We start from the raw sequence: 12,479 nt of genomic DNA, 5'->3' as shown, positions 1-12,479 counted from the left end.
CTATCTTTTGGTAGCAGCCAAGCTCTTAACCGCTGTACCACGAGGGCTCCTAGAGCCTAAAGACATATATAAATAGTTAAATGCTTCTTTAGGACTTTAACTTCTAACAATTAGGAAAAAGCAATACAATTCTTTTTTTTTTCCCCTTAGCTTTTTAAAACTAAGATCAGTACAATGCTACTTTTCATAAAATTAAGACATACACTTACCATTCTAAATTGTCATCCAATAAAAAGAGAAGTTTCAGTACTACTATAATGATAGCTACAGCTTGTACATCATATTTAACAGTTTTTGCCATTTTAGCTATAGGATCAAATGTCAAAAAATCCACTTCTCCTATTCCAGTTAGTTTTACCACTTGGCAGGTTAAATTGTGCATTTCATCTGTTGAAGAACAAAATTGTATAAAGTAAATTCTTCAGTTAAGTAAAGAATATATATACCAATGTATATATGTATAAGAAAATCTTTACCTTAAAACACATGATACTAAGCTAGAACTTGGAAACACACATTTTGTGAAAAAGTAAAACAAAAAATGATATCCATATAGAAAAACTAATATTGGTAGAATCTTGGCAAGGCATACCTTTTCTTATTTTGACTTCCTAAAACACCTACTATTTATATGACACACCTTGGCACTGAATTAATACACAGCCGTGCCTCAGTTTTTCTAGTGTTTCATACATGTCTCTCGTCTGTGTCTCTACAGCAATTAGTGCAGACTAACTCCCCTCTAAGACCAAGAGTTTCTCTAGGGAATGAACACTTGGTGCTGGCACCATGGCTAGCACACTGGAGGCCCTCCACGTGCACTTAACTAGATGTACTGCTTTCCTAAGGAAATCAGAAGTTTGGCATGGGCTGCATCTATTACTCAGGAATGAATAATGTGATACTTGGAACCAGAAAATCTAGGCCTATGTTTTGGCTTCCTAATCATTAGCTTTGTGACCAGGCATCAGTCACTTAAGCTTAGTGTTTCTTCATTTGTAAAATGGGTTACAGTGAGAATAAACTAAGACTAAACAAAGTAGTACAAATGAGTATATTTTGAAACCTCTAAGTTACTAAACAACTTTCTTCACTCAGTAATCTAAGTACCGAAGATGTACCATATCCTATTCTAATTATTTTCAAGTACAGCTATTACTATAGAGCTAATAAACGTGTTGAATTTAGTAAATCTCCTACATTTTAATCAGTTACAATATCTTGTTGATGCTGTTCCCCATAATACAGGGTCACTATGCGTTGGAATCGACTCAATAACAACAGGTTAAGAGAGCAGACTATGAAACCAAACTGCCTGGATTGGAATCCCTGCTCCATCGTTTACTAGCACATTACCTCTCTGTGCCTCAGTTTTTTCATGTGTATGAAACAGGAATAACAACAATACCTATCTCATAGTTACTGTTAAGACTAAGTGAGTTTCTATACCTAAAGCACAACATTATTATTGTTGTTGTTGGGTACTGTCCAATTGATTCCGACTCATAGCAACCCCATGTGACAGAGCAGAACTTCCCTCCTAGCATTTTCTTGGATGTCACCTTTATGGAACAGATTGTCAGGTCTTTCTCCTGCAGAGGTGCTGGGTGGGTTCAAACTGCCAACCTTTTGGTTAACAGCTGAGTGCTTTACCGTTCTGCCACCAGGGCTCCTGGCCTGGCATATGTTGTTGCTGTTTGCTGTTGAGTCAATTCCGACTCATAGCAACCATACAGGACAAGGCAGAACTGTCCCATAAGGTTTCCAAGGAGTGGCTGGTGGATTTGAACTGCCGACCTTTTGGTTAGCAGCCTGAGCTCTTAACCACTTCCTGGCATATACGCGTTGCCGTCGAGTTGATTCCGACTCGTAGCATATAGTGAGCACTTAATAAATGTTAGCTTTTATGCTGGCTGATCTCCAATCAATCCACTTCTCACTGTCTCCACTACTGCTATTTAGTGCATCATCACAACAGGTCTCCTTTCCTCCTGTCTTACCATGCTCTGATCCAATCATCTCATTCCCCTGCTCTTATTAACCTGTACAGCCTTTAGCTTCCAACCCAAATAGCTGCTATAGTTTCCCCAACAAGCCACGTTCTCGCTTGCCTCTCTGCCTTTGCATGTTTTCCTTCACCCTTTTCCCAGGAAAGCCAATTTCTCTTTCCATTCCTGTTCTTAGGCTTTGCTGGGCTGATTTCTCACTGATCTTATAGAACTCAGTTACACCAATCTCTTCTTCTAAGAATATTTATCCGATAGCAGAAGCCTTCTTTGATCTGTTCTCTTCTGAAAGCTAAAGCAGCTATCCTAGGATTTACCCCACTGCTGTGTACAGTTAAGTGTTTACTTCTTTATCTTCTCTGTCTTCCTCTTAAGCTTGAAGGCAGAGACTAAGTCTTATTTTATTTGTCTTCCTATCCTTGGCTACCTGCACATAATTGGTGCTAACACATGTTGGCAATGAAGAATAAACAAAATACAAAACTAATTTTGTTATTTGAGTAAAAATTTTTAAGTACAAAATTTTCACTGATAAAAAAAGCTTTTTCTCAGATGGAACATACAAAACAATCATAATTCAAAACATGGCATTGAAGTATTTTTATATATCTACAAGATTATAATAACTAAAATTTTCACTTAGCTTTTACTCATTCATTCAATGAATATTTACTGAGCAACTAGTTTTCAAGAAGTTCACTTAATAAATATCAAGTGACAATAATGTCTCTCTTCACATTATAGTGGATTTAATCCTACTTGTTACTCCCAGGAAGAGTTAGACAAGAAAAACTGTTAAACTACACACACTGGTCAGAAAATCCTGCCACCCACTCTGTCCAAGAGCAATCACTTGAGGTAGAAGCTTGCTTTAGTTATTTTCTTTTTTTTGAAATCCCTGGTATCCTTCATAAGCTACTATTCTCTTTTTAAGTTCAAGATTTTGAAATATATGACAGAACACAGGACCTCTCAATATTTTAAGAGTCATCAAAGAAGTACATGAAAATAAGAAAATCCAAAACAAAAATTCTGGAATCTGAATCAAACAACTGGTGACTTCTGAAATCTCAATGAGACATAAATTCTTTAGCTAATAGATGATACATTTGAAGACTTTAAATTATTTTTGTTCCTGTTTTTAAAAATATTAAAAATTGTACACTCAGTATTTATATGTATATATTTATGTGTTAACCCAAAACTCACTGCCATCGAGTCAATTCTGACTTATAGCGACACCATAGGGTTTCCAAGGTCATAAATCTCTATGGGAGCAGATTGCCACATCTTTCTCCCTCGGAGCCACTGGTGGTTTTGAACCGCCGACCTTTTGGTTAGCAGTCCGGAGCTTTAACCACTGTGCCACCAGGGTTACTACATATTTATATTTGTTTTTATAGCTAAAACTATAGTGTATATACAATTTCATTTATTGCTTTTATTCATGTAAGTATTTTCCTCTTCTATTTAAAAATACATTCAACCACATTTTTTGTATGACTTAAGCAACAGTACTGATACACTGTGTTGATATTTTCTGTTAAGAACAGAAGTCCTGAGTTTCTCACATTTCTAGTTTAGCAAGAAATTCAGGAATGAATGAATTACATCAGCAGATCTAAGCATAGTGAGGCTCTTCTCAAATTCTGTGTTTCACTGCCTTAAAGAGTTCACTGCGATCCTACTAAACCTTGATCTCCATTTGTTTTAGGGATTGGAAATAGCCTATGTTACCAAAAACACAAAACACATTACCATAGCTCAGGTTATGGGATATTTTTCATTAGAATTTACTATGTAATAATCATGCTTCAAACAAATGAAGAAAAAGTGACGCTTTTTTTTTTGTTGTTGTTGGCTAGGTCTTTATTAACATGTATTGAGATGTTTAGCTATTTTATTTGGCATTCTATTGCACATGAGTTGGGAGCCAACTTGATGGCAGCTAATAACAACAACAGTAAACTTACTGTAAACACCAAATACATTATCTGAAATATAAAGCCCTCACACTTTCACATCCACTAAAACCAAAAAACCTAATCAAACCCAGTGCCATCGAGTCGATTCCGACTCATAGCAACCCTACAGGACAGAGTAGAACTGCCCCCATAGAGTTTCCGAGGAGTGCCTGGCGGATTCAAACCGCCAACCCTTTGGTTAGCAGCCGTAGCACTTAACCACTATGCCACCAGGGTTTCCCATCCACTAAAACAGGCCTCTTTAATTTATCTCTGAACGGTGTTCCCTTTTAGATAAGTGGTCTGAATTATTTTAAGAAAGGTATCTGAAATTAAGCTTTAAGTTACTATGGTTCCTTCCAGGTGGCTCCCATATTCTGTGATCTGAAAACATTCTATATTCCTATTATAATTCTAGTAGGTAAAGGCTTTCCTCATCATGTACACTACACACCTACCAGGTAGATTGACTTCCATTAAGTATTTCATACACAAGATGTTTGGATGTAGATAGCAGTCCTCAGTTATGTCTGGAAAACGAGGCAAATCTAAAAATGTGGCAACTTCAATAGTTTTTTTATAGATATCCTCATAGTCAGGCCAAGACTGAAATAAAAGAGAGTCAAGGTAGCAAGACTTGAAACATAAACTATTTTTTAAAATATTTTTCTGATTTTAAAAATATTTTTCTGGATTCATAAATAAAATCTGAATGAAAAGTATGAAGGGGGAAAAACACACGTAAATCCTTAACATCCCATTTGAACAATTTTAAACAGTAATAAACCAAAAAACCAAACCCGCTATCGTCCAACCGATTCTGACTCATAGTGACCCTGTAAGACACAGTAGAACTGCCCCAGGGGTTTCCAAGGAGTGGCTGGTGGATTTGATCTGCCGACCTTTTCATTAGCAGCCAAGCTCTTAACCACGAGGGCTGCAAACAGTAAGCACTCCTAAATAAAAAAGCCACCAGAACTCAACACTTCTTGAGAGTCACAGTAGAAGAACCTGAGGGGACAGGATCTAGAAGTTACAATATTGTCCTAACTGCACTGCTCTAACACACAACTTCCCTCTCACCCTTCTTCACCCTTCAGCCCTCTTTGATCTTGAAATTCACAGCTAACAAATTTGGATAATCGTTACATAATATTTACATGCTTCTATGTAGGCAATAACACCAGGGTTTAAATCCAGTAGTTAAAAATTCACAATTCAACTTCATACTAAAATCTCTTCCACATAATAGTATATAAGATTCTCCTACAGAATTCAGGAAAATCTATGAGCCAATAGTAATAAATTCTGTTCAGCACTTTAAGGTTGCCCCTGTAGAGTTTTTGCATATGCTATTCACATTTCTGCAACTTGTGAACGTTCTTGATGTTAATACTATACAAAATTTTTCCTTTTACTCATCTGTTCACATAAAATTATTAAATTTATACCCTATTTTGTATAAGACACAACTGGGTGCCTTGGGGGAATACAAAGATGAATAAGACAATCCTTTTAAGAAGTTTATAATCTAGAAGGGGAGATAGCTGTTGTGTGGTGTTGACAGGTTAGAACCATGTAGGGTTTTCTAGGCTGTAATCTTTACAGGAAAAGATCGCCAGGTCTTTTCTCCTGTGGAGCCGCTGGTGGGTTCCAGCTGCCAACCTTTCAGTTAGCAGCCGAATGCTTAACCACTGCACACCAGGGCTCCTTAAAGGGGAGATAAGGTATGTATAAATAACTATACTACAAAACAGAAAGCTGTCGAGCACCACAAGTGAGATATAAGAAAGTGTTACAGGGGTTCGGAAAAACCAACATTTCTGATATGGCAGGGCCCTGTTAAAATCGGGCCTGAACATAACCATTTCAGAAAACTGGCAGCATCTACTAAAGTAGAGCATGTATACATTGTATGACAAAGCAATTCTCCTCCTACATACACAACAGAATCGCATCCGCACATCTACCGAGAGATACGTACCAGGATGTTCACAACAACGCTACTCATAGAAGTCCCCAATGTTCCCATCAATGGTAGAACTGACAAATAACGTGATATATTCTCACAACAGAACACTATACAGCAATGAGAATGATCTACATGCAACCATATGGAAGAAACTTCAAAACATAATGTTAAAAGAAAGAAGCCAGGCGCAAAAGAGTATGATTCCATTTACAAAAAGCACAAAACTCATCGACTTAGTACAAAACTTCTATCCTGTCAGAAGTCAGGGCAGTGAGTACTCAGGAGAGAGGGGGTAGACTGTGACTGGAAATAAGCATGATGACGGGGCTTCTAGGGTGACAGTAATGTGCCGTTTCTTGATCTGGTTTCTAAGGTGTCTCTAAATGGGTTCGAACTGCCAACCTTTTGGTTAGTAGTCCAGTGCTTAATGATCTGCACCACCCAGGGACTCCCACACAATTATAAAGCATAGGGAGCCTATGTTAGCTCAGCACAGTATTTAACCTTTGGCTGGGAGCACTGTTACTTAGCAATGTTTTAGAGAATAAAAGGACAGTGAAACTTTTTTTTTTTTCTGGTCTCTGCCCCATTGTCCTTGGCCCAGAGAGGAGATTAAGCCTTTATTTTGAAAAGATTCTAAAACATAGATAACTACCATATAAAAATTACAGTAAACATTCAATGACTGCATTAGAATAGTCTTGACATTAGAAGGGAAGGATCTCATAGAAGCTGCTAGGCTATTTGTACCATATTTTCATTAGGTGTATAGAATCTCTGACATATTAAGCAGAATGAGGTCTACCTGAACCCTGTTTAAAACTTTGCATGTCTAGTAAGGTATTTCACTTTATATTGACTCCCTGGTCACCTGCTAATGAGTCTAATTCTACCTCAAATCTTTTGTGGAACACGGGGCAATAGCAAAAGAAAGAGTGAGGCAGAGAGACAAGGTTAGTCTGTACTGCTCGAAGCACCACCTGTATCAGAATCACGTGCACGATGCTTATTGAAAATGCGTATTTCCTAGATTCCACAGCAAAGTTATGGAACCAATCTCTGAAGCTGGATCTAAGAATCTAATCTAAATTTTAACAAAGTCCTTAAGATATCCTTAATCATATTAAAAGCCTGAGAACCTCTAGAGATCAATTAAATTGCTGTGGCTTCCTATCCTATTCTCATTTTTCTTGTGGTCTAAAGGAGACTTTCATCTGGTTTTAACCCACTAACTAGAAAAGAGAGGTACACATATCAATTCCAGTGATGGCTAAAGTGTTGTGAGAGGAGGGGAAAACAAAACAATACAAAACACCCAACAGCTAGCTTCTCTTCCTGCTGTCCTGCGGTGGTAATTCTGGGAGGTAGGAGTTGGAGTGAGGGAAACTGAGAACACCTGCTATCATTATGCCAACCTTAATTTCCCTCAGGTAGATCTGAAACCTATCAGGTTATTATTATAACAAAGATTGCACAAACAATCCCAAGGGCTACTTGTGGCCTACAGAGTAAGGTGGTGAACAAATCTAGATGGGGCGGATTCTTTAATCGGCAAGGTAAGCACAGTGCTTACCAGATCGATCATCTGTAGTGAACAATTTATCATTTTTTCACCACATCAAAGATTGTGCTTCTAGGTATGGCTGGCATCTGTCTCTCTCCCCACCCTACAGCACCCTCCTACAGAATCAAAGTCTCCTTTCAAATTTACAGTCCCTAAAAAAAATTTTAAAAAAAAGATTTTTTTTTCTTTTTTTTTAACAGGGACAAATCACCCAGTCAGCAAGGTATGCATGGGCTTACTCGTGCTTACTTTCTAATCTGTAGTGAACAATTTCACATTTTTTCACCCATGTGAAATTGTTCAGTACAGATTAGAAAGTAAGCACAAGTAAGCCTGTGCTTACCCTACTTATTGGGTTACCCGCCCCTGAATCTAGACTAAAGTTTGAAGACTCAGAGTGTAATAAAACTTGATCCAGTAAGACCTTCCTTCAGAGGTGCTTAAGAACTGACTGACAACTCTGGAGAAGTCTTTTTCTACCTTCCAACAAAAGACCCAGTTTCACAAGGGACGTAAGATTGCTCCAAGGCAAAATGAATCATCATGGCAAAGTGCCCTTCAGTGGGTTTGGCTGAACCAGCATTACATCTTTTCTTTTTACTCATTCAGAGAGAAGATCAGAATGTTGCCCATCAACATTCAAATACTGGGGAGGTACTTCGGAATGAGTTTCTGGTTTCCTCTTTATCCCTCCTTGCTGAGTCCAGTGAGGGATGATGAAATGACTAATTCTTGAGAAGATTTAGAAACAGTGCCAAAGACTGTGGTAGAATAATATGCATTATTTCATGTTATTTGTTTAGAATTTGTCTATGAGTTTAAAATACATAAAAATAAGGAAAATCAAGGCTGAAAAGACAGAAGTAGCCCTACTGTCTGTAAGTCATTAGCAGATAAATAGTATCTGTAATAGAGAAAAGCATGTCCAGGCCCAATACTTTGGTTCATCCAGTGATTTACCTAGGACTTTGGGTAGAGATGGTGTCCCTGGAAGAGATTAGATTTTCAGTTTATTCTACCAGATAATCTGAAAGATTTTTTGCTAGAAGTAATGGTGCTTCAAATCAGCCTTGTGCTCCAGAAACTTGCCTTGAGAGAGGAGGGACGGGGGAGAGGCCGTAGAGAGACAGACAGAAAGAGAGGCAGAAGGAGGTAATATTCAAATTACATGTATAAATAAGGAAAATGAAGAGGCTATCTGCATGGGGTTGGGAATCTCAACTCAGAAAAAAAAAATGATTGGAAATACTAAAACTTAATTTTGCCACCTGTCTCCTCCCAAGCCTTGCTCTTAAGTCTGGGCAAAGGCAAGACTCAAGCCCTCATGAAAAAGAAAACAAATCACATCAATACTCTCTGTAGTCTGTATTCCATTCCCTGTGTTTTAAGTGAGTTTTCTCAGATTTGTTGTTAAAGGGACAGAGGGCCCCATTTAAATACTAACAGAACAAACTAAAGAAAAGAAATAGCTCGCCCAAGATACAGGTATGAGAAAGTTTTTTTCAAGCTTTTTTTTTTTTTTTTTTTGGTTTGTTTTTAAAGTGTGCTCAACTTTCTGGGATAACAAAAACAAAACAAAACCAAACAGAGAAGAAAAACAGTCCCCAGCAGCCCACACACCAAATACTCCACTGGCATTATCTTCATCGCCATCTCCGAAAACAATTGCACCTTTTGTCATTTCTGGTGGAGGGAGAGCTGCTGAAGAAGCCAAGACTTAGTGGAGAAAGCTAAGACATGGAAGGAGGGAAGAAAATGCTTCCTTTGTTCATGAAAAGCCGTTTCCATTTAAAAGTTTCAACATACTATAGAACACTGAATGCACTTTTGTGAGCAAAGGCAAAGCACACAATGAAGAAAAGCTGCCTGTCAATTACATAAACAGTCATTTGAAGACATCCCAAACCTTCACCCTTTTTCCTGAAAAAGGTTGGAGGGAGGGTATTGGGGGAACCGAGTGTGAACTGTTACTACACTTGACTAAAGATGTGTCTAGAAGGTATAGTAAATACAAATTACAGGACTTTTGGAGTGATCCAGATTCATTTAATTACCCACCCACTGCTTACAATAGTAAGAAATCACAAGTTTAATATGTTTTCAAAAAGATCACAAAGCTATAACAAACTGTTCTAGCATGCATTAAAAACCGAGTGCTTGGGAAAGCTTTTTACTGAATTTCACAAATGTTCCAGCGAGTTTATTTTCCTTCATGAAGCAATGGTTTAAGGCAGGTAAGGACAAGCTAGAGTTTCTGTTACACAACAGCAGGCTCCTGTGATAAACCTGATTACAATACCCTGTCAGAGGTGAACTTCCTGCTTAGCTATTAAAAAAAAAAAGGGCAGTGCCTCACCCTTACTTATTGTTGTTCTGAAGCAAAGATTCAGCTGAGAAAAAGCTAATGCTACATGCACCTGTTAATCTAAACTTCTAACAAGACTTTCTATTACAAAGGAAAATTAGTAAAGAGTAAAACTATCAGAGGTAATGACAAAGCACTGTAATGTATTTCACATTTTTCCGAATTCACAAACACCTCGCATTTTTGAGTCTGCCAGAATTGTCTTAATTCTTGTAAATCTATCATGTGGTAACAAAAAATACTTTATGTTCAAAGTCTAATCTTCTGGAGGTTTGTGGTGAGCACATTACATTGTGTGGAATGTAGTCCTGGTCCTGGGGATGGGACCTTTTAAGAAACATATTGTCGACTTGCAGGGACAAATACAAAGCTTCTGAGCAACTACAAAATTACGAGCCGATGACCAATGAGGACTTGTCAACTGAACAGGTGACAGTAACTTGTTTTGGCCCTAGGATACAAACTGGGAAACACCTATTGGAGTCCTCCTTCTTAAGATTATCTGTTCTCCAATTACTCTGCTGATTGTTACATAGCTATGTTCAAATTTCGCACATCTGTACTAAAGGAGATTAAAAGATGGTATCTAGAAGACTAGATAATCCCAAGATAATTTCTATTTGATTTTGGAAGGTTGCATGATTATTTCTGCAGCAGATTTACCTTTGTTATGATTTAATTTTGCTTAAGCGAGTATAAAACCTAGTTCCTATTCTCTTCTCCTGGGAAGTAAGGTGAGGAAGGCATGCTGGGTACTAGTAAGAAGCTGGCCCAGGATCAAACTAAATCACAGATAATCCACATGAAATTAAAAGGTACTAATGGTTTCACTTAGCAGATATGAGGTGGGATTCTACTATAAGAAATATCATAATGTAGCCTCACAGATAAACATTTTCTGACCTGAATAATGTACCATTAGTTTCATTACACTGGTGAACAGTACAAATTAACTGATAAGGTGATTTGTCTCATGAGTGATACTGATTTTTATATGAGTGATACTGACACACCCATAACTCTTATTTTTAAATGTCCTTGTATATAAGCAGAAGTCATATCTATCCCTCACACATTTACTGCTAAAATATTAATAGAATGCTTAAAACTTTTTTTTTTTTAAACCAAGCATCATTATTTAATGGCCTCCTGATATGTTATATAATAAATACACCAGAAGCAACCTGGAAGTTACCTACTTGGGAGAGGAGGAACTGCCAGCAGATGAATTAGAAATCTCCTGAGAATAAAGTGTTTAAACCAATTCTGTTCTATAGTTATTTCAAATCATTTAATCAATAAACACTGAGTCCTTACCATTTTACAGAAGTACATTATGTCTTATGGATAATAAAACAGAAGTATTAAACATGGTCTACTCTCAAAACAGTTTACACTTTTAGCTGGAGATTTAAGACATATACAAATTGCCTTTTACTCCTCTGCTTTAGAAATTCTATTTAGACAATATCCTCTAGCTGCCTTTAGAAATATGAAAAACACAAAAGAATGTACGTAACATATTTGCAAGCTATGAGGCATGATAATAAAATGAACACATATGAATCTACTACCCAACTTAAGAACAGGTACATCACTGATAACACGGCATCTACCTGAGGACTCCTGCCCTATCACATCCCTCTGCCTCCCCTACACACGTAACCAGAAGCCTGAACTTTGCCCATCGCTAACTTGCCTTTGTAAAAATAGTTTACCATACACATAAATATATCTAAATGTATTTAGTTTAACTTCTTTTTTGAGCTTTATGAAAACGGTATCATACTCTATATAGTGTTCTGAATCGTGCTTTTAACACATAATAGGAAGTGTTAACTCAACGGCACTGGGTTACTGGGTAGGAAGTGTTCCACATTCATTCATGTTTATGGATAGCTGTAGTTCATTCATTTTCACAGTTGTTTAATGTGCCATTGCATGAACATACCACATTTTATTCATTTTCCTGCTGACAGACATTTAGATTGTTTCCAGTTCTGTTCTTCAGTATCTAGCTGCTTTTTAAGCCTTTTATCACAAAATACAAAATCCCATCCTAGTTTTTATAAATTGTGGCATATCTATACTACACATCTCTAAAAAGAAGAGTTAGTTGATAACTAAACTGAGGTTATGTAGGAAAATATCTATTCTTATGAAATATACAATAAAATATTTAGGGATAATGGGCCATGATGGATGTAATTTACCCTCAAATGATTCAGAAATTCAATTAGATAAATAGGCGGATAGACAGAATAGCACAAACAATAAAGCAAATGGGATAAAATGTTAACAATAGCTGAATCTAGGGAAAGAGTATGAGTGTTCTTTGTACGATTTTTATTCTTGCGATTGTTCTGTAAATCTAAAAGTATCCCAAAATAAAATTAAAATAAGGCTCTCCAAGATACATTAAGTTTAAAAAGCAAAGTGTAATCAAAGGTTATTGTTACCCAAACATGGTCTCATATTTTATGCTCATACTTTTCCATCAAAATCTCTATGAGAAATTCCTTCACATTTTACCTCTGCCCCCTCATTCAATATTATCTTAAAAGCAGTATAGACAACAAAAGGGATTCTTACTAGGGCACGTATTTCG

At 37.0% G+C, this 12,479-nt stretch overlaps 1 protein-coding gene across 4 annotated transcripts in view; it reads right to left on the bottom strand.

Moving 5' to 3' along the window:
- TAF1B (TATA-box binding protein associated factor, RNA polymerase I subunit B) overlaps positions 1–12,479 on the bottom strand; it is a 76,965-nt gene that overhangs the window by 22,830 nt on the left and 41,656 nt on the right. For all 4 annotated transcript variants that reach the window (XM_049903184.1, XM_049903182.1, XM_049903183.1 and 1 more), the window contains 2 exons: positions 4,429–4,576; positions 210–387 (listed from right to left, as the gene is read on the bottom strand). In XM_049903184.1, the coding sequence (XP_049759141.1) occupies positions 210–387; positions 4,429–4,576 (326 nt within the window). The remainder of the gene's footprint in view (positions 1–209; positions 388–4,428; positions 4,577–12,479) is intronic.

This window comes from Elephas maximus, chromosome 12 (genome assembly GCF_024166365.1).
Source record: "Elephas maximus indicus isolate mEleMax1 chromosome 12, mEleMax1 primary haplotype, whole genome shotgun sequence".
NCBI classification, from domain to species: Eukaryota; Metazoa; Chordata; class Mammalia; order Proboscidea; family Elephantidae; genus Elephas; species Elephas maximus.
This window is presented reverse-complemented; position numbering and strand designations above follow the sequence as displayed.